We start from the raw sequence: 23,397 nt of genomic DNA, 5'->3' as shown, positions 1-23,397 counted from the left end.
GCAGGGGCTCACTCTGTGTCTGGAACGGCCCCTGCACTCCCGAGACGAGCAAGAGGACCAAGAACCACAGGACAGTGATCTAGGATACCCCAATGGGGTGGCAGGTTTCTCCACCAGAATGACATCCTCCTCATGGCTGCTCCTGGAGTGAGGGGCACTGCGGGGTGATGGGTGATCCCCTGACCCTTTACGTTTCTTCCTGGTGGGTCAGGAACCGACATCCTCCGAGCGCTCTGGAGGGTTTGGTGCCAAGAGGACACTTTCTAGTCTAGCTTTATCATTTTGGGATGATTGATGCTTCCTCTTTGTTTTCTTCTTCCCTTGGTCCGATTGCGTCGGTTCTGGAACTGATGTCGGATCTGAGGATGCCGGAACTGAAGCAGAGTCCCCAAGCTGGCGTGGAGAAGGCCGATCCGAGATGATTGGAGTCAAAGGCATTCCACTTTGGGGAGTCTTGGCACCGGAGGCCTGCACAGAAGCATCATCCTAACGGACTCGAGGGGAAGAGACGACCACAGTTGACATCGAGGATGTTCAACTCTGAGGAGGCTTCGAACTCGATGGCCTCATATCCGAGACAGTAGGTGTCGGTTCCAAGGTACTTCAGACCGATGTTGCGGTCAAGTGCAGTGGTAGCCTGGGCTCCGAATATGAAGAAGAGTGGGAGCGCGGCGTCTTTGAGCTGATAGAAGCGGGGCCAGGTTGGGTAGTAGAACCGGGCGAGGCAGAGGATTGTGCCATAGCTGGTGGGTCAGTCGCCTCCATAGCGCATTTCCACAAGCCTGCAGTCTACCCACCCGCTCAGATCTGGCCTTTGAAGTGAAGGCTCGACAATGCTTACACAACTGCGTGTTAAGGGTCTCGCCCAGACAGTAACGGCAGCTTGAATAGCCATCTGATTTAGTCATCTTTCTGTCACAGGAGATACATCGTTTGAAAAGGGCTGTTTCCGACATCGTTGAAGGATTGCCAACAAGCAGAAGAGCTATGAACCTCTCTCATCGGCAGCAAAATTGGAACTGAGGGTATATCAGGGGCACCTTGCCTCTTGGGGGCCATTTTCAGCAGGAAATACTGCCGCACATGCGTGCTGAGAGGCGAGGACGCCCCCCTAGTGTTTTTGAGCTATGGAATTCTCCGAAATTGGCAGCCCTGCGCGTGCGCAGTCCCATGTGGGACTGCACAGGAAGACCATCAATGAACTTCTTAAGTTCATGACTAAAGACATCAAACAACAGCAGGATACTGATGTGGGAGAACGTAAATGTATCTGCTGCCAGTGCCAATGCTGAGTAAGGGTCTTAATAGACCATACATGAAATGTGAGTTGAGTTGAGAGAACCCCAAGTCAACCTCTGTTTAATGTGTGACCCAGCATTCATCTTAAAAATTGTGTGGAGGGCCAAATCAGCTCCCCAGCACAGCATAGAGGTGTTTCAGTGTTCCCTCCATTCCACCCCATGTACTTTCACTATAAAAAATGGCTGTTGGGGCAGGCTGCTGATTCCACGTCTCCAGGAATCAGCAGTGGGAAAAACAGTCTGTCTGGAGCTGACCCACAGTCATTTATTTCTAGCTAAAGCACATGGGGTGGAAGGGAGGGAATGCTAAAATTTTCCCCCCACCACACTACACTTGGGAATCGATTTTTAACATGAGTGCTAGGTCACACATTAAAATCAAGTTGAGTTGGATTTCACTCAACCCAACTTTTATTTCACATATCATCTAATCCAAACTTTAGTCACAAAAATATCTCCAAATGTACTTATGCTGTTTAGAATGGAAGTATCCCTCCTGTGAGGTAACGTGAGACAAATCACCTCAAGTCACAGATTTAGGGGTTTCATTAAAAGACAACAAACTGTCAGCTATTTATTTTCTTATATAACTAAACTTCATGGAAACTATATTTTCTATCTCAAGCACCAAAATGTCTTGAAATGCTTGTAGGATTGCCATTCCCCCCTGCCACCACTCACCTGGTCAGTGGGGGAAAAGTCGTGAGAACGGGCATCCCAGGGCATGCTCCCAGTACGGTGCGACAATGTCATTCCCAGGAGTGACATCATCGTGCAGGCCCCAGGTGTGCTCCTGGGTTACGCACCAGCTGATTTGTACACTTAACAAAAGGACAGTGCTGGGTATCCTTCACTCCCACTGGGAGAACCCTGTGAGAAATGTTACATTGAGGGATCACATCATGCCCAAAGTCAATCAATGAGCTTAATGGTTAAGTGAACATTTGAACTCAGATTTTCTCAGTCCAAGTCCAACACTCTAGCAACTACACCACTCACTGTTATATTTCATTTGATTTAATTCTTTTAGTTGAGAGCACAATTCTGCTTTTTAGTCACTTTGGGACAGTTACACATAATTACTCTAAGACTCCAGGGTATAAGCTTTCGAGAGTTAAGTTCTTTTTGTCAGATATGAATGGGAATGGAGATCTGAGTCTTTTTCATCCTGGTCAGAAGGTGGGAGGGATGTTGCAAAGAAGCAAAACAGGAGATGGAGGTACAATGTGGCATGTAGTTAGTTTGATCAGAGTAGGGAAAGAAACACAGAAAATTAGCATCTGCAGTGAGAGAAAAATGCTGTGTCCCTATTCAACCTGGGGTGGGGGGTGGGGGATTGTTCTGAATTTGTGATTGCTGAAATTGAGTTCAATCTCACATTGTAATCTCCCCTTGAAGCTTCTCTGTTTGAGGATGGACACTTTTGGTCAGCAGTAGAATGTCCTGGAAAATTATTATCTTCTCCCAATGGTTTTGAGTGTTGTGATTTTTAATATCAGGTTTATATCCATTTATTCTTTTATGTAGTGACTCAACACAAAAACAGTGGGACAACATTTTAACCTTTCGGGACATTCCACTGCTGACCTAAAAGTGGCTGTCCTCACACAGAGAGACTTCAAAGGAAGATTATCGAAATTGAGTTCACAAATTCAGAACAATGGTCCCTTCTAGGGCTGAATAGGGGCACGGGATTCTTCTCTGACAAAGGGAGCTTGAGTATTGAAAGTTCATACCCTGGAAACTCTTTGTTGGTCTTTAATGCTCATCTACTTCAGGCCAACACTGCTACCCACCTTAAACATAATCCCTCTGCTACTGAAATCCAGGGCTTTAAAATACGTAGTTTTGGCTGTCTCATGCCCACTACTCTTTAGCTGTGATATTTATATAGACAATTTTGTGTGCCTACTGTTGTACTCTTGAAAAGAGAGTCATGATTCACACTAAAATGTGGACATCACTTGTATTTCATTAGCAGCTCCAGTGTACAGCTCCATTTGCTCATTTACTGCCATTCCAATCAAAAGGAAAATAAGACAGATACCCTTTGAGCATTTGAACAAACAATTATCATATAACTGGGGAAATGAAAAGAAGTGGTGTTTACTGAAGACCCCTACCCCAGTATGAAGACTGACATTTTTCAATGGATTTTCACCAAAGTTCCAAATATGCTGTTCCTAATAAATCACAGTGATATAGGCACTGATTCAGTGAGACTGCTTCCCACTGAGTGAATGACTTCTTCCCACAACACTGTCAAGATTTCCCGGCATGCAAAAAAAACCCCAATGTGTCCAAGATTCATTCATGTTAGGTAAATATGTATTTAGAGAAAAGGTCAACCAACACTGAAGGGGAAGTAACAGAGAGCTCTTGCTCTTTCCTCCCTCTCCCATCTTCCAGCTCTACTTCTACTCCTCAGGGACACTGTAGTCCTGTTCACAAGTTACAGTGAACGCACATACAATCTTTGCACATTGTGCACTTGAATTTTCTTTATACTTCCATTAAGTAATTTTCATGTTATGGTCAATGCATGTATAGCTGAACATGTGTCTGAAACTGCACATTTATCCAGATACTGGTTCCCAGTTTCATGAGTAAAGGGAATACATGTTGGCTCTTTCTTGAAAACACATGTATACATACACATGGAGGATGTGTTCACTGTAACACATGAATAGGACTTGTACAAAAAAGGGTTGAACATAGGTACGGAATTAAGACAGGGCTGCATACCATGCCCTAGGATGCCCTGCCAATTCCCCAGGTTTGCACAACAGAAGTACAACATAACAAATAGTCCTATGCAGATCTACTCCAGTCTGAAATGAATGTTCTCAAACTAGAGTAACTCTGCATAGACTTGTACTGCAAAATATATAAACAAGGTAAGTGAAAATAATGCCTTCGAACATACTGCCAACAAACTGATCATTGTAAATTCATTTAAGAGGTATTTAAGTAAGGAACACAGTTAAGTACAAGCAACTGAGAAAAGTGAGAGCTAGAGTTAGTAGCCCAAATCCCTTAAAGTGCTTTGTTCTCAAACCACCAATTTTATGGCCCTCTGCTTGTTAACTTGAGCAAAAATTTAAGAAACTCAGCAGAATTTACCCAATTTTCTGTACACATGACGCTTCCTCATTCTACTGCATACATTGAGCACATACGATGCTATCATATGGCATAATTAAAAGACAGAAATAGCAGCCTAACACAGTGAAGACTTGCTGCTTATCCTTGCCTTGTGCTCCAGGGCTGAACTTTCTGGGCCGCAAGCAAAGGTGTTTGTTGATTTAAGGATGTGATTCACTCCCATTTCAATGACACCTCACCCAGCTGATAGTACATCTCCGCTTGGGGCAACCAATTCATGGTTCAAAAGGAAGGTTCAAAGCTGTGAACAAAAGAGCAGACTGTGCTTTTCTGTTCTCTGTCTATTCATGTATCACAATGACATAATTAAAAGAGAGATACAACCAAGTTCATTAAGAAACAATCTACTACATTCATTTGGGCTCTTGTACCTCAGCCTAATTGCGCATTCATTTGCAGGAGCTCCTTGCTTCAGGGCTGTGGTATCCATGGGAGAGTGGCAGAATACTGGATATAGATAAAAGCATCTATTTAAGAACTGCAAAAGAATTACATTTTTTTAAAAAAAATCCATTTTGCCTTGTAAAGATCTTAGAATTTCATTTATATAACTTAATAACTAGGGTTTGCCAGAGGGGGTCCAGAAGAATACCAGACCATGGGGAGAGGAGGGGGTGCTTCGCTTACTTTTCTATTTGTATTTGTGCTTGCTGCCAACCCAGCGCAATGATGCCATTACTGGAAGTGATTGCACCACACCGTCCCCACTTCTGAGCGAGCAGTCTGGTCATTTCCAGGCTGCGCTGCACAAGATGCCAGGAAGGCAGGCTGGCTGGCCGCTTCCATAGGCCGGTGGTGGCGTTCAGGAGGCTGGGTGGCTGGGCTGGGCAGGCAAGCGACGGAGATGTCTGGACTCTGGAAGCAGGGAGGAGGAGGTGGAGCCAGACATCTGGTATTTTAACTATGTTTCCCCTGGACAGTACACCCCAAAAAACGACTGTCTGGGTAAAAACCTTCCTTCTCTCTCTCCTTCCCCCCCTCCCCTCCACCTCCTTTGAGAGCATATCTTCTCATCACATGGGAGACATTGCATCACCCTTCTACCTTTTCATATAGCTGAACTTTCTTAGGTTAAAGTGCCATTTTATCTTTACTGCAGATTGATGTAACACACTCCTATACATTGGAAACCAAGCCTCAGGCTGGTTTCTGATTGGGTTTGGAGAACCTGGGGGGTTAATTAAGAACATGTTAGGGAATAATTTTCTAATTTGGTACATTTTTTCTTTAGAGTGCAACAATAAACAAAGAGCAGTGTGTGAATGCAGTCCTGGGTCTACTGCAATATTTGTAGTTTATCACACAATACTAGAGGTAAATTCTGATCCAGTATTTTACCTAGAATAATTCTAGCACTTAATAATGGACTATATTATATTAAAAAAAATTTCCTCCCCCCTTCTTCTTTTGTTACAGCTCTAGATAAAACACCGGGAGCATTGCATGATTGGTTTCTATATGTGTGGGTGTGTTTGATCATAAATTGTTTACAATTGACCACTGAGGACCACTATATATATATAGGTTGTTACATCAGGGGAGTTTTGCTCCCCTGAAAACCGGACACCTGGCAATCCTTCTAATAATCATGTGGGAGCATGTATGGATCTAGGCTACCTAGGGCTAGGAAATCAGTCTCTGAAAACTTGGGGAAAACTCTAGGTTAGCAACAAAAAAAAATGTTTTCCATATAATAAATTTAGACGAAGGAGAGAGGGTTGTTGGAGATGTCTCTGCAAATACTTGTTTTTTAAAAAACATAGTTTTAAGAACAATCTTGTGTTATTTCTATGCAGCATTTCTCATGATCCTCAAAATAAAACAAGTTAAAACAGGGTAGGTGGCACTCTGACGGTCCCTTGAAAACAGCAGAGAGAGCTTCAATGTGAAAAAGAAATGTGGGCTAATAATGGGGAGAAAACAGGTTACCCTGGACTGCCAGGAAGGGCGATTTCACACAGATCCGCATCTGTAATCAGGCTAAGATGGAAAACCAGCCTGGGGTGAAAGCAGCCCAGGACGATTCTTCCCTGCCTCCTCCTTCCTACTGCAGCTTGCTTTGCCTCCTGAAATGCAACTCTCTGGGTGTGTGGTGTGTGTGTGTGTGCGCGCGCGCATCTGGACTCTTGAGAACAGCATAGGCAGAGGAAAATTAGTAGAAATCTAGCACAAGTAGAAGTGACCCACAAACAAGAAGATGTCTTGTTGATCAGGAAAAAGGAGGACGAACTGGAGTGAATGTGGTATTTTCCCACCAGATTACCAAGCAAGAAGTAGAAAAGGAAGGTAGAGAATTCAGAGAGAGAGAGAGAGAGAGAGAGAGAGAGAGAGAGAGAGAGAGAGAGAGAGAGAGAGAACAGCTGAGAAGGCCATCCTCAGCACACAGCAGGGCTCTCTTTGTTTATTATGTTCAGCAAATGATGTGGTACTTAGCAGTGGCAACCACTGGGAAATTGCATATGAGCCAAGTCTAAGGGGATCGTGATGGTACTGAAGCAATGCTGCTGTTTTCATAGAATCATAGAGGGGCCATACAGACCATCTAGTCCAACCCCCTGCCCAGTGCAGGATCAGCCTAAAGCATCTCTGACAAATACTCATCCAGCCTCTTCTTGAAAACTGCCAGTGAGGGGGAGCTCACCACCTCCCTAGGCAGCTGATTCCACTTTTGAACTACTCAGCCGGTACCTTTGTGCATGTAATTTAAGCCCATTGCTTCGGGTCCTACCCTCTGCTGCTGGAACAGCTCCTTGCCCTCCTCCAAAAGACAGCCTTTCAAATATTTAAAGAGAGCAATCATGTCCCTCCCTCAACCTCCTCTTCTCCAAACTAAACATTCCCAAGGCCCTCAGCCTTTCCTCGTAGGGCTCAGTCTCCAGACCCCTGATCATCCTCGTCGCTCTCCTCTGCACTTTTCAGTACTCAATTTGGACATTTCATTTACTGATAGGAAAATACAGGAACTTGGCTTTGCAAGTTATTGCTGTCTTGACATGCTGCTATCCCACCTGGCTAGCACAGAGGCAGCCATGAGTACGTTATATATGCACACCAATTATGTACGCTATATAGCAACTCTTGCTTGTCTGCAAGGCCCCTCTCAATGCATCCCATCTCTTCCTTTCACTGGCTGAGCTGCTGTAAAAGGATATCACTGGAAGGGGGCAGCTGAGTAATAAAATATTAAGTACTGCCACTTCTCTGAATGAGATTGTTCCAGTTTCACTGGAAGTCAACCCACACACACTCAGGGCCAAGGGATGTAAGGTACTATATAGTGATGGCAGGGAGGGAAAGACACAGTGACGAGAAAGTGAAAAACAGGAGATTAGTCAGATGTTTGGACAGATCCGAGTTATTTGCATACCATTCACATGAATGCATGGTGAGAAGGGATACAATTGTTTCCGATAAAATGAGGCTAAGAAATAGATTGTACACACACAGGTTGCTTTCGCCTTATCACACCACCTGTCATGCAATATTCTTTCCCTGTTTGTATTCTGCTTTTCCTCCTTTTCTCCCTATTATGGGATGCTGCTGTCCTGTTATCTTTTCTATTGAGACTGTATATTCCCTATAGCCAGGAACCTGTATATCTATGTTTGTTTTGATAATCAAAGAGCAAGTTTGCCATGTGTGAATGAGCAAATAACTCATGAAATTGCCTAACATATAGCTGCAAATCACAAGGCAGCCCAGTAAGCATTTTCCCCCAGCCTTCTGCTAATCTGGTTGATTCAGAAATAGCACAAACAGTGTAGTAGCCATGCTCAAAGGCAATCTGCTTCTGATTCCCAGATGCTGGAGGAGAAAGAAGATGCAGGGCCATTACTTTTAGGTCCTGATCCTGTGATCCTTCAGAGGCAAGTGGCCACATAATATCACAATAGGGAGAAAAAGTGGAAAAGTAATGGCCAAATAATGTCAAGACAGACTACTGACCGGGTGATGTTTTGGTCTGATGCAACCAGGCAATTCTTATGCCAAAAACAATTATATCCCTGAATAGTGAAAACAGTATTTGACAACCACCTAGTTCTATGCACACTTACTTGGAAATACATCTGACTGAATTCTATGACATTTCAGGTGTGCTCAAACCAATTCTGAAAATTATGCTCAGGGCAATTTTGAAACTAAGACTGAGTTAAACATTCTTTAAAATTAAAGACCTGTTAAACCTCCTATTCTCTTTTAGGTCTGGTCACTGAAACTAGTCTGACTAGAAAGACACAGAGAGTTCTAGAAGATGCTGTTTGATATCTTCTGGTAGTATCTTCATGAATTATCTACAAAGTTCAGCTGAACTGTTCAGAAGTTTTCTATATCAGCAATCAAAATCTCAACTGAAAAGGGAAAATAAATTTTCAGTGAAGTTTTGCATGACTACATTAGAGTAAGAAAGAAATAATCTAATTTAACTTCATGTTACTGCATACTAGCCACTGTGGTGTAGTGGCTAGAGTGATGAACTAGGACCTGAGACCCAGGTTTGAGTCCCCACTCTGCCATAAAAGCTTGTTGGTGACCTTGGGCCAGTCACATACTCTCAAGCCTAATGTACCTCACAGAGTTGTTGTGAGGAAAAGATGGAGGAGAGGAGAATAATGTAAGGGGCTTTGGTTCCCCATTGGAGAGAAAGGTGAGATATAAATGAAGTAAAAAAAAAATTAAAATGAATTAAAAGCATGCCATATCTATCTGATATAAGCATGCAATACGACTATATGATTTACATTTGCTGGAGATGGAATTGGGGTTAACTCTCAGTTTAGGCACATACTTGCTCAGGGAAACCACTATACCTCAGAGCGGAAAGCACATTATCCGCCCTCCCCTCCCAAGAGCTGCCATTGCCAATGCTTTCTGTTTTCCTCCCAAAACAGAAAATCATACCCTTTGTCCTTAAGTCTTCACATCATGCATTTCCCTGTCTCTGCCAGCAGCAGCAAATGGTGTCAAGCTGGAGTGGGGCAACATCCAGAATGACATAAAAACAAGAGAATGGATCAAAATTACCTCAGGAGGTATAAAGCTCAAGGAATGGGACTTCCCCACCTCTTCTTCCAAGTGCAGCCCCCAAACCCCTGACATTCTGGAAGCAAAGGGACCCTTATAAACAGTGTGGGGGTTAAAGTGTGGGTCTACAATGGGAACTTGGCAACAGTCTTTCCCCGTACTATCAACAGAAGCTATTCTTCTAATGAAGATGCCATTCTACCAGTGGAACTGCTCCAATCTCTCTCTCTCTCTCTCTCTCTCTCTCTCTCTCTCTCTCTCTCTCTCTCTCTCTCTCTCTCTCTCTCTCTGTGTGTGTGTGTGTGTGTGTGTAAAGTGCCATCAAGAAGCAGCCAACGTATGGCGACTCACTCAAGGTGAGTGTTGTGCTTTATTTTCTTGTGCTTTATTTCCTGTTGCAGAAGAGGAGGAAAGAGGTCACTTTTCATCATGTATAACTCCTCCCTCATCCTCCCTTTCCAACTTACACCAGTTTGATGTAGTGGTTAAGAGCAGCAGGACTCTAATCTGGAGAAACAGGTTTGGTTCCCCACTCCTCTGCTTGAAGCCAGCTGGGTGACCTTGGGGTAGTCGCAGCTCTCTCGGAGCTCTCTCAGCCCCACCCACCTCACAGGGTGATTGTCTTGAGGATAATAACAACATACTTTGCAAGCCTCTGTGAGTGGGCATTAAGTTGTCCTGTAGGGCAGTATATAAACTGAATGTTATCATTACCTCACATACATAAAAGACAGTTTACCCCTTCTGTTTCTGTGTCATGCTGAACTTCCATAGTGTCCAGGGATGGAAGAGTTGAAATGCCATAAAGTGGCTGGCAATGTGGAAGTTAATTTGGGAGGGGTAGCAGAAGAGTGAATCTGCCACTCTTTCTTAACACCCCTCCCCAAGACGCCTGTTACTATCTGTAGAAGCCATTCAGGCAGTGACCTTAATGGTACATTGGGAACCTCCTTCATCACAAATCCACCACTCCTTTGCCTGCAATGTGATGCTCACTGAAAGCAAGGCCCAGTTCCCGGCTAGGGGAAATGTATTTCTATTGCACCATAAATGCATAAGGGAAAAGGGGGGCCTTCCCCAAACAGCAAACAATTTCAAACTTGCTACAAGAGATACAACAAGCAGAGAGGTAGTGGCAGAGATAAATGAGAAGAATTGGCATCCATTCTGCATTCCTGGTAACCATCTGGCCATGTGCCCTCATATTCTCTAAAAGGCTTTGGCACTCTTGGTTATAAAGAGGTTATAAAGAGAAACTGCTGAATTACAACTGATAATGAAGTTCAAGACAATGATCCACTTGGTTTGAATAGGCTTCTTGTCTCATTATCAATGCTGATTTCTCCACACTTAATCCAATTTTGCCTGCTATTGTCATTTACCAGAGATTGTAATTTACCTGCTATTGTCATTCGGCTTCTGAAATCACTCCACTCTCCAAGATATAATGACAGGGACTCACATTCTAGTAGTATCTGAAGTAGTGAGCTGTGTCTCACAAAAGCTCACACCCAACAATAAATTTTGTTAGTCTTGTAGGTGCTACTGGTCTCTTGTTCTTTTCTACAAACGGACTAACATGGCTACCCATCTTGGTGTACCCCTGTGAACCTAAAACAGAGGACTGCCTTCCCTTCCTCTTGGACCCAACGTATGGAAGGTCAGAACCTGTTTTGGTGCTTCATAACAGATGAAAGAATCAGTATGTTCTAAAACTGCACGATTCAAACTCCTTTATGAGCACTGCCAACCAGTTTGCTCTTTAGGATAATCAAATATATGTACGATCCACCCACCGTTCATGCATTGGTTAAAACTGTTTGCTAGCACAGAAATTGTACATGTTATCTGAAACACATAAAGCAAAGTTCATCCAAAAGGAGAGGGGGGGGGGCTGTGTGGGCAGGAGATGATTGAAAATGTTTACAATACAAAACATGCAAATCCAGGATCAAAATCCACCCTGTGCCATTTCATGCCCATCAGCTTACAAATGACGTACGTAGCACCACATGCAAAGCGGAGGCAAAAGGCCAGCCAGCCAATAGGAGCTTTCTCAAGAACCAGGAAGAGCTTGATTTGAGCTCAGGAATGCTGTCAAGCACCTTGGCTGCTTGGCCACCTCTGTGGCCTGACCTGCCTGCTCTTTTATTTTGCCTGTCCTTGAAGATTTCCAAAAACTCTGTCATACTAACAAACTTGTGGTGCTATTCTATGTAGTGACACTTTTCTATGCCCACTAACTTCAATGGACTCAAAAAGGAATAACTTTGTGTAGTAGAAGAAGAACTGCAGGTCTACATAGGCAAAAGTGCACTTTAAAACTGGTACAAAAATAAAGACGCAGAGCCAAAGCAGAACTCCTGAGGATCTTCTACAGGGTTAACCAGGCCACCAGTAGAAAAGCTGGGTGACCAAGGTACACAAACGGGACCCTGGAAGACGGGCAAAGCACAGCGAATGAGAGTTGGAGGATAACCTCTTCTAAAGGGGACTAGCCAGTACTTGGTGTGAAAGAAAACCAATCCTAACCCACTGAAAGTTTTATCACAATCCGCCATCATCCTGTCTCCTATCTCTGATGCCCCAAAATCAAGGCAGAAGAAAAACCAAGAGTCCATCGTCTTAAGAGTAGGTGAGGAAATCCACTTCAGCGCCGCTTCCTTTTCACAGGAGCTTTAACAAGAAGTTTCATGACCGGCAGAATCCCGGCAGGTACAGCCTTCTCCAGCTCAGCCACTCCATGCTGGAGAAAACTATCCTGCTGAACCTCTGCCCAGAAGACGACATTTGGGCGGCTGATTCTTTCCTCCGTACTCTTAGCTGTTGCAGTTCGCTCGCAATAAAACAAAGTTAAATCGGATTTTCTTCTCAGCAATCGATACCCTCCATCCCTAAACCTACTCTCTTTCTTTTTCTTTTTTTACAGACTGCCTGCCCCCAGCAGATTTGATCCCCGGTCTCCACAGCACGGGAGGCGGGAGACTAAGCAAATGGAACAGCAGCAGCTCCTCCGCCCGGCGCGATCCTCCCTCCCTCCTCGGCACCGCATCAGCAACAGGTAGGGAAAGGCACAGCAGAGATAAGCGGCGGCCACTGAGTGGGGGAAGCGAATGCCTTCCCTGCGCCCCCCTGAATCCTCTGGCGGTGCAGCGCGATCCAGGGCGGCGGCGAGGAAGCGGCTTAACTCTGTCGCGCCGCGCAAAACTCCCCGCAGGCGCACGCAGGTCCCGCGCCCCTGCCAAGGCCACACAACTCGGCGGCCGTTTGCTCGCAGCGCAAGAGCTCGTGCGGAGCTGGAGGACGAGGCGAGAGGCAGCCCAGCCTCCCCGGGCCGGGCTCCCACACCTGGATCAGGTGTGTCCTCCGGCTGACAAGCAGAAGCCCCCAAGGCCGGCTTCCCCCCTGCCTCCCCGCCCCCTGCAGCGCCGCGCACCCCGCTTACCATGGCTGCCGCGGCCCGGCTTCCCCGGGAGGCTCCCCCCGCCCCCCTGCCAAGACAGGTGAACTCCCAGCCGCTGGCCCAGCTTTCCCGTCATGCCCTCCACTGGAAGTTTTTAACTCCTCCCCTGCCCGTGTCGCGCGGCCAACGCCCCGGGGCCGGGGCCGCCGCGCCTGAGCCGAGCTGCGGAACTGCCCTGCAGAGCCCCAGCGCGGGGACGGCGTCTTCGTCGCCCTGATATTAGTGAGCTGTTTTGCTTCCCAAGCGGTGTGGCGCTTGAAAGAAGAACAGGAGCCAAAGGAAAGGCTCAGCCCCGAGGAGCCTGCTCGTTCTGGATGACCTCTTCAGCCGTTTGTTTATTATCTATGCCTCACTTTTATCCCCAGTGGGAAACCAAAGCAGCTTATATCATTTGCCTCTTCCCCATTTTATCCTTGCAGCTACCCTGTGAGTGGCCCAAGGACACTTAGTGAGGTTCCGTGGCAAAGTGAGGATTGGAACCCAGGCCTCCCAGATCCTAGTCCAGCACTTAGCCAGTACAACACACTGCTCCCTTCCTCCAAGTAGCTGAGTGTGGGTTTCTTTTATCCTCATAATAGCCCTGAGAGGTAAGTTAGGCTGTGACTACCCCAAGCTTCATCATGATGGAGTGGGGATTTGAACCCTTGCCTCCCTGGCACCTTAACCACTGCACCACTTTGTCACTTTAGCCTGGGAGAAGGCAATAGTCTAATACAAATGAGCATCGGTTTAATCCACTTACCTTAGTGGGAGAACATTTTAGTCTGCCAGGACATTCCATTGCTGACCTAAGAGTAGCAGTTTTCAAGCATAGAAACTTCAAAGGAGAATTACAAAGTGAGATTGCTGAAGTTGAATTTATTTGCATATTCGAAACAATGGGCACTCCCCTCCCCGAGCTTAATAGAGAGACTGATTCTGCTCACTACAGATGCCGACTTTCTGCTTTTCACACCCCAACTCTAATTCAAGCTCTATCAAGCTAATGCTTACTTTAAATACCCCTCCCAACTTCTGACTGGATAAAACTACATACTTCTAAATGAATCTGAAGAAGGGAGTTTTGACTCTTGAAAAGTTCATACCCTGGAAATCTAGTTGGTCTTTAAGGTGCTAGTGGACCCAAATCTTGGTGTTTTACTGCAAACAAACACCACTAGCCACCTGAAATTACCCTGTGCCATAAACCAACGGTATTTATTGTATCTTACATTTCCAGAATGGATAAAGAAACCAAACTATTGCAATGTTTAGAAGTCACGTTGTATATGAAGGTAAACCCATCAGAGGCTCTTGCTCTACACAGGATGAATGCAATGCCATAGGGTTTCAACAATGCTTACATTAAAAGAGGACAGCAGAATGATGTAAACCGCTTTTAGTCCCCTTCGAGGAGAACGTGGGGTAAAAATGAATAAATAAATCCATTAATTAATCAAGGCAAATTGAGGGTCTGATCAAAAGCCAGCCCTGCCTCCCTGATAAGTAAATCTGAATTATATACCTTTTGGCAATCATATGATTATTAAATTTGCAGTTTACATTGGGGGATGTACACCTAAAATTGTATGAAATGCTCTTTTAAGCTTCTCTTTCAGTGGGTCTGAGGACAAATAGGTCAGTTCTGATCAGGGATCAGACCAGAGAGGACAATTGGCATCAGATCAGTTCCAAGAGGGAATTCCATAAGAGATTTGCAAAAAGCCCACCATATGTAAAGAAAACAAACACACTTGTTTTTGAGTTCAATAGTCTTTTCTGCTAAAAAGGGTTCAAAATATGACGTTTAAAATTTTCACTTCCCCACAGCTAAGAAACTCAGTTATACCATGCTAATTTTAATATTTGCACATTTGTAACATTGCACAAAGTTTTGTTCCCCAGTTTGCAACATGCTCAAGCTCAATATATGATGGCAGAATTGGCAGATTCACTTGATTAAGGAAGGAAAACTTTTTTCTGCTACACAAAATAGGTATAACATGGCAGATACATTCCAGTATAGTGTGCATGATAGCTTGGGATTGCACAAGACTGCACAATTGTTTTGTTAGTTCAGCTACTGTGTCTGCACAGTCCCTATAATATATTCAAAGTATTTATTTTGGCCTTACTGCTCAATCAACAAGCCTATGAAGGTGGAGCTTTCAGTTTTTATCCCACTTAGGCCAACATTCCTAAACGGCCTTAATCCAGACTCTCTAGTTGAACTGGTTTGTAGCTTTCTTTATAATTGTCTTATCCATTCCTTTCATGTTAATCATAGCAACCACAATTGCATTTTCCTTTTTTTGTGACTTAATCGCATCTTCCTTCTTAGTTGCCCCAAATATGACCCATATAATGCAATTTGGAACACTGTGTTTACAAGACTGGAAAGACATCTATCCCTAAACACTGAGTACTGGGACACTTTCTGTGCCATCCTAGTGTGCAGAGGTCAATGGCCTTGAAAAGTGTAAAACTTTGCTTAGGATGGCACTGTTTGATATTTAACAACCAGGTCTGCTTCATTCAACTTGGCCACACAATTAAGACATTGTTACAAATATTTTTATTTATTTTATCGTATTTCCGTCCTCCCCGCAAGCAGGCTCAGGGCGGATAACAGCATTAAAACATTTAAAACATTTCATATAAAACATTTAAAAGCATTGTACAAAAATATTTAAAAAATAGCAGCACTCTTTTTCTTCATACTCTACAAGAGCAATAGAGAGAGAAACTGAAATTTGCAAAACAAACTTTCCTAAGTGGCGTCATATAAAAATTGTAAGAGTATAGAAATGCAGTGTTTGTATCTTTGTATCTCCTTTTGCGGGAGGGTGTTACATCCCAGCTCTTTTCTTTCATCATTTTAGTAGAAATTAAAATCATCCTTTGATTTTTTCCCATTTATTAACATTGTTTACTCCGCATCAAACATTACCAAATTGGTTTGTTCAGTATGTGTGCATGTGTGGGCAAATAATAGCTCAGCGGCCATATCCAGGTCATAGGAGTGCCTATTCTGGGTTGGGAAATTGCTGGAAATTTGGGGGCAGAGCCTGGGGGGGGGGAGATGAAGTTTGGGAAGAAGTTCAACAGGGTATAGTGCGAGAGTCTGCCCTCCAAAGCTGCCCTTTCCTTCAGGGGAACTGATCTCTATAGTCCGGAGATCAACTAATTCTTTGACAACTCCAGGCCCCAGCCTACTGGCTCATGGCTGTTTTTCCCCCAGCACCCAAACTGCACTAGAAAAATTGTTAATCCGCTTGAAGGTCAAGGACTATTAAAGAGCAGCAGAGAGCAAAGGAAGCCATATCTGGAATTCCACTCACTTGTGAGGGCTTACTGAATTGGCTGTTGCCTGCTGGCTCTTCCTGTTTCAGTGCTGCCTGCTGCCACTGTAGTCACCATGCATCTTGAGGCCCTCAAAGAGCAGAGAGTCCCAGATGTCACCCATAGAAAGCAATATTTGGCCCCAAATGGCCAAGTAAAGGCCTTTGTGGTGCGCACTAATTTGCATAGCTCCAGTTCCTCACTACAAGCAATTCTTTTTTTTCTTTTTGTGCCATCAAGTTGCAACCAACTTGCAGCAATCCTGTAGGGTTTTTAAGGCAAGAGATGTTAAGAGGTGGTTTGCCATTGCCTGCTCCAGGGAGCAGTCTTGGCCTTCCCTGGTGGTCTCCTATCCATGTACTGACCATGCTGAACTTCTGAGATCTGATGGGATCAAGCTACCTGGACCATTTAGATCTTCTCATAGCGCGTAAGTACATATTTCCAGAGAACCGGTCCATACTCCTAAATAAATAATAAACCTTTGCATAACAACTACATCATTTGTCTTGGCTATTGCTTATTTTTGTTTTTAATTATAACCAAAATAAGTCATCTATAAGCATTTGTTTCATATTCATGAAACACTTATTCACGTATAATCATTGTTGTTTTCTTTTTCACAGATACTAATGGTTTTTAATGTTACTGTTCATTTCTTTTGTTTTTCTTCCTAGCCTTTGAAATATTTGAAGGGATTTCCATTGAAAGGAAACATTTGGTATTCCTTATGCTTAGCAGCAAGCATCCTTGACTTTGGTTGTTGGGGGTTTTCCGGGCTGTCTTGCCGTGGTCTTGGCATTGTAGTTCCTGACGTTTCGCCAGCAGCTGTGGCTGGCATCTTCAGAGGTGTAGCATCAAAAGACAGAGATCTCTCAGTGTCACAGTGTGGAAAAGATGTAGGTCATTTGTATCTACTCAGGAGGGGTGGGGTTGAGCTGAGTCATTCTGTAAGAGTTTCCCAGGGTGTGGAATGCTAATGGCGGGAGGCTTCACTGTATCCTGAGGCGGTTCTTTTGCATATGGATTGGTGCTTGATGTGCTAATCTTCTCTGCAGGGCTATTGTCCAGGTGTGGAGTGTTTTGTTGGCCTGGTGTTTTTCAGAACTGGAGCCCATGCTCTGTTCATTCTTAAGGTTTCTTCTTTCCTGTTGAAGTTTTGCTTATGCTTGTGAATTTCAATGGCTTCCCTGTGCAGTCTGACAAAGTAGTTGGAAGTGTTGTCCAGTATTTTGGTGTCCTGGAATAAGATACTGTGCCCTGTTTGAGTTAGGCTATGTTCAGCCACTGCTGATTTTTCAGGCTGTCCAAGTCTGCAGTGTCTTTCATGTTCTTTTATTCTTGTCTGGATGCTACGCTTTGTGGTCCCGATGTAAACTTGTCCACAGCTGCAGGGTATACGGTATACTCCTGCAGAGGTGAGGGGATCTCTGCTGTCTTTTGCTGATCGTAGCATCTGTTGTATTTTTCGGGTGGGTCTGAATACTGCTTGAAGGTTATGCTTTTTCATAAGCTTTCCCATCTGATCAGTAATTCCTTTGATATATGGCAAAAACACTTTTCCTGTAGGAGACTGTTTTTCTTTGGTTGTTTGATTCATCCTGGGTTTGATTGCTCTTCGGATTTCATTTCTGGAGTAGCCATTTGCCTGAAGTGCGTGGTTTAGATGATTAATTTCCTCATTGAGAAAGCGCGGCTCACATATCCGTCTTGCACGATCCACTAATGTTTTCATTATGCCTCTTTTCTGTCGGGGGTGGTGATTGGAGTTTTTGTGTAAGTACCGATCAGTGTGAGTTGGTTTCCTGTAGACCTTGTGACCTAACTGAAAGTTTGCTTTGCGGATGACCAAGGTATCCAGGAATGAGAGTTTTCCCTCACTTTCTTTCTCCATTGTGAATTGTATGTTCAGGTGGATGTTGTGGATTAATTTTCTCAATGAGGAAATTAATCATCTAAACCACGCACTTCAGGCAAATGGCTACTCCAGAAATGAAATCCGAAGAGCAATCAAACCCAGGATGAATCAAACAACCAAAGAAAAACAGTCTCCTACAGGAAAAGTGTTTTTGCCATATATCAAAGGAATTACTGATCAGATGGGAAAGCTTATGAAAAAGCATAACCTTCAAGCAGTATTCAGACCCACCCGAAAAATACAACAGATGCTACGATCAGCAAAAGACAGCAGAGATCCCCTCACCTCTGCAGGAGTATACCGTATACCCTGCAGCTGTGGACAAGTTTACATCGGGACCACAAAGCGTAGCATCCAGACAAGAATAAAAGAACATGAAAGACACTGCAGACTTGGACAGCCTGAAAAATCAGCAGTGGCTGAACATAGCCTAACTCAAACAGGGCACAGTATCTTATTCCAGGACACCAAAATACTGGACAACACTTCCAACTACTTTGTCAGACTGCACAGGGAAGCCATTGAAATTCACAAGCATAAGCAAAACTTCAACAGGAAAGAAGAAACCTTAAGAATGAACAGAGCATGGGCTCCAGTTCTGAAAAACACCAGGCCAACAAAACACTCCACACCCGGACAATAGCCCTGCAGAGAAGATTAGCACATCAAGCACCAATCCATATGCAAAAGAACCGCCTCAGGATACAGTGAAGCCTCCCGCCATTAGCATTCCACACCCTGGGAAACTCTTACAGAATGACTCAGCTCAACCCCACCCCTCCTGAGTAGATACAAATGACCTACATCTTTTCCACACTGTGACACTGAGAGATCTCTGTCTTTTGATGCTACACCTCTGAAGATGCCAGCCACAGCTGCTGGCGAAACGTCAGGAACTACAATGCCAAGACCACGGCAAGACAGCCCGGAAAACCCCCAACAACCATCGTTCTCCGGCCGTGAAAGCCTTCGACAATACATCCTTGACTTTATTTTCAGCCTTCACCATGTCTGCAGATTGCTTTCCCACCTTCATTTCTTTTTTAAAAAAAATATTTATTTAATCATAACAATTGTAAAAACATACAGCATATAGCATATCAAAACTTAAGATAGTAATACAACTTAGGAGATGTGTTTTACAGCTCATTATCAACTAGAATATGTACAGTGCTCACAGAGAACTAATTTCAGTACAGAGATCATGCTATTAATTGTTTAGTTACACAAATTTGACATTAAGCTATTATTTGGTGATATCTATAAATTGAAAATATTTTGATATAAATGATTTGGAGATTGTAAATCTTTTTTGTTGTCGAATTTGAAAAAGGGCCACCATTTATCATAGAATTGTGTTGTGCTTGTAGATACAGTGTTTTGTTGTAAATTATCTGTTATTTTTTCAATAATAAATTGGTCTCATGCTTTTGAGTGCCATTGATTTATTGAAGGGGGTGTTTGTTTGTTGCAGTGTGAAGCTATCAATGTCATTGCTACCACTAACATGCTATTTATCAGGACTCATCTTGTTGCTGGGATATTGATACCTTGCCATAAATCTAAGAAAATTAACTGGGGATTTAGTGGGATTTTGTAGATTGCTATCTGTTCAATTTGATACAAAACTTCTTCCCAGAATTTACTAATTGTGGGGCATTGCCACAAACAGTGAGCATATGAACCGATATTACCACATTTCTTCCAACATGAGGGTGGGTGAATTGAAACAATTGTGGATAGTTTTTTTTGGTGTGAAATACCAGTGTGGCATAATTTTAAAAGTCTATGAAGCTTCATGCTTGGGAGTTAGACTAGAGTACCAAATTTCTTTCCATTGGTCATGTGTTATAGTTGTGTTGCAATCCTGTTGCCATTTGGTTTGGTAATTAAATGTTTTAGGATTATTAAGGTGTTTGATTATTTTGGAAATGAGTCCTTTTTTAAGTTGTTAAACTCTAAGATTTCTTCAAATTTTGTCTTAAGTTTGCATACTATGTTTATTTGAGTTGCCATGTACGATAACTGAAGATAAGTAAACCAAGGAATAGTGTTATTCAATTTCCTTTCTAATTCATTTTTAGTTAGAAGACCTTTATGTGAAGTTGTATCTATTAGTCTTATAGTGTCAGTTTCCAATGATTATGATTGGTTTGTTTCCTGGAGGAAACCATTCCTGTGATCAATTGGTCGTGTATCTTGAGATGCTAGGAGTTAGTTTCGATCTGTAAGTGTCCCAAATTTGGAGTAAATTTACCAAAAATATGTTATTGTTGATTTGAGTTGGACGAAGATTGCGCTTACACCACAAGATCTCTTGTAAAGACATAGGGGTTCCAAAATTTGAATCCAGGCAGAGTGCTCTTTGTTTCCTAATATCTGTGCTATTTTAGAAAGATGAACGGTATTTAATATAGTGTTATGTCTGGATATTTAAAGCCTCCATTACAAGTATTTTGTTAAAGTATATGAAATGAAATTTGTGGTTTTTTATAATTCCCAAGGAAATTATTGAGTAGGGCTTGCCAGTATTTTGTTATGCTATGGGGTAATGAGATAGGTATAGTGAGGAATGAGAAGATTAATTTTGGAAGAATGAAAGCTTTAATTGAATGAAACCTATCATACCAAGAATGTTGTTGTTTATTCCAGTTTTGAATATCATTTTTTATCTCTCTGATTTTTTGTGTGTGATTGTATTTTATAAGATGGTTCAAATTGGAGGGAATGTTGATTCCTAAGTATGGTAAGTATTTAACGACCCAATGAAATGTATAGTTTAATTGAATTTTATCTTTAATTGATTGTGACAAATTGATAGGTAGTATTGTTGATTTTGATGTGTTGATAGTTAAGCCAGAAATTTGAGCAAAAGCGTCAAGAGATTTTTGTAGATGAGGTAGAGTTATTTCTGGTTTAGTGATATACAAAAGCATGTCATCTGCGAACATGCTAAGTTTGTAAGTATTAGATGTAATTTTTATTCCATGAATTTAGTTATTCCACTTTCATTTCTTATTATGACAGGGAAACTGAAAGTGGGACTTCCGGGCTTTAGCACACCTGAGTTTTACGTGTATGGATTTGTCATCTCCCCTATCCTGGATCGGCCTAATTTGTATCTCCAGTTGTTTCCCCTTATATCAGACATCATTAGTGAGAGCTACACGGAAAATCATCTCCGCATGGAAGCAGACCAGATGAGACCTGTTTCTGACTTCAGTCCCCTGCCTAGTGCTTCATGAGCATGCCACACCTATACTTTTCTCAGTCTGGAATATCCCTTTTGTTCCTTAAAATGAAGACTAGAATTTTACTTCTTCATCTGGCTGGCACCCTCTCTTCTTTGCAAATCAAATCCATTCATCCATTTGGAGGAACTCCAGAGGGAACTAACTGGTGATTGCATTTCTATAGCAGCACTATGAGCCACTATGTTACCCTCTGTCACTGCTCATTAATTAGGCACCACTTCCTCTTTGTTTTCTTCTCTAGAATTAACCTCTTCATCATTTGCTGCCATCCTTTAAGCCAAGAGGTATTTCTATAATGCTTTTATTAGGACTAGCCCAATGAGTCATAATAGTGTACAGGCTTTCAAGTTCCCCAGAAAGTCTGCATAAGGCTGGAATGTTAAAAAGCAGCTTTTTAAAGGGAAACAGCAGATTTTACGTATATTCCAAAAAGGAACTTGAGCCTTGCTGATCAAGGGAGAAGTTACTCTTGGAGGGGAACTGTTGCTATAGAGTGTTTTGCTCTTCTGGCCCCTGGCCTACAGCGCCCTGATTCTTCTTTGCCTGTCCATAATCCCACCAGATGCTGGCTTGAGAAAGTCTTCATAACAGCTTTACCTGAAAAATATAATCTGCCTTTTCCATCTTTATTTTGTAACATCAGGCCTGATAGCGTTCTGAGAGACTTGACAGGGTTATGCATCATTGGGTCGGTCCTAATAAAGGCATTACATGGATTGCGTTCATGGCTTTTTGGCTTTTCCTTTTGGACCAACTCAGCTGTAAACAACTTGCCGTCTTTTAGTCAGGCCTGGTGGTGAGAGACAAAGGAGGAAAGGACTCCTCTGGTACTTGAAACAGTACTTATCCCTGTGAATTCCAAATTCTCATTCCAGTGATGAAGGCACAGTGGTCTATGCCTACAGTGGCTATATATATTATAGGGATGTGATACCTCAAAGTTTGGAGGTGGTGATGGACTTTATCAAGCTTGTAGTATTTCCAGTTCTCAGAGGGTGAGTTCACACACATCTTTCATACAGGGTGATAAATTACTAATATAGAGAGATCTGATTCACAGATGTCATCACTCAAATTTTCATCTTTTGATGTCTTGTAGCTCAAATGATTTCCACTGCAAACTGTGTTTAAAATGATAGGAAAGCTGTATGTGGGGTGTTAAATATGTGAGGGATATTTCTCATATGCAAGTTATTGCTTGTCATTGCTTTTATTGAGTGATGAATGTGCATATGTAATCTCATCTGCATAGACCTATGAAATCCAGCATTCCAAATGAAGATTGTTACTGAACAGCTGTTTAAAAGTTTGAACAAAAACATGCTCATGATAATGCAAAGGAACCATATAATAGTTCAATAGACCTGGAACATGATTTTTAAAAATCCTATAACATAACACACACACACTTAATATCTCATTCCTTTAACTGGAAACTTGCTATGGGTTGAAAATCTCTCATTCAAGAGTTAGTGGGAAAATGATTTTGTACCTTGCCACCCTGTGGTTAGACAAATTCTGCAACAGCAGCAGGGATATCAAGTATTGTTACAGATGCAATAAATATGCCATCACCTCTGATCTATGGCGACCCTATGAATGAAAGACCTCCAAAATGTCCTATTGTTAACAGACTTGCTCAGATCTTGCAAACTGGAGGATGTGGCTTTCTTTATTGAGTCAAGCCATCTCGTTTTAGGTCTTCCTATTTTCCAACTACTTTCCACTTTTCCTAGTATTACTGTTTTCCGGTGAGTCTTGTTTTCTCATGATGTGACCAAAGTATGATAGCCTCAGTTTTGTGATTTTAGCTTCTATGGAGAATTCAGGCTTGATTTGATCTAGTACCCACTTATTTGTCTTTTTGGCCATCCATGGTATCCACAAAACACTACTCCAGCACCACATTACAAATGAATCAATTTTCTTCCTGTCAGCTTTCATCATTGTCTA

General features: G+C 42.8%; 1 protein-coding gene across 2 annotated transcripts in view; it reads right to left on the bottom strand.

Moving 5' to 3' along the window:
• AP1S3 (adaptor related protein complex 1 subunit sigma 3) overlaps positions 1-13,017 on the bottom strand; it is a 31,173-nt gene extending 18,156 nt beyond the window's left edge. Inside the window, exon 1 of one of the 2 annotated variants that reach the window (XM_054983253.1) lies at positions 12,934-13,017. In XM_054983253.1, coding sequence (XP_054839228.1) covers positions 12,934-12,936 — 3 coding nt within the window. In that variant the 5' untranslated portion in view covers positions 12,937-13,017. Of the gene's footprint in view, positions 1-4,554; positions 4,691-12,933 lie in introns of those variants that run through there. The other variant, XM_054983252.1, reaches the window with a different exon arrangement.
• Positions 13,018-23,397: the final 10,380 nt, after the last annotated feature.

This window comes from Eublepharis macularius, chromosome 6, assembly GCF_028583425.1.
Source record: "Eublepharis macularius isolate TG4126 chromosome 6, MPM_Emac_v1.0, whole genome shotgun sequence".
In the NCBI taxonomy this organism is placed as follows: Eukaryota; Metazoa; Chordata; class Lepidosauria; order Squamata; family Eublepharidae; genus Eublepharis; species Eublepharis macularius.
The sequence above is the reverse complement of the archived record's forward strand: the minus strand, read 5'-3'. Positions and strand labels throughout refer to the sequence as shown.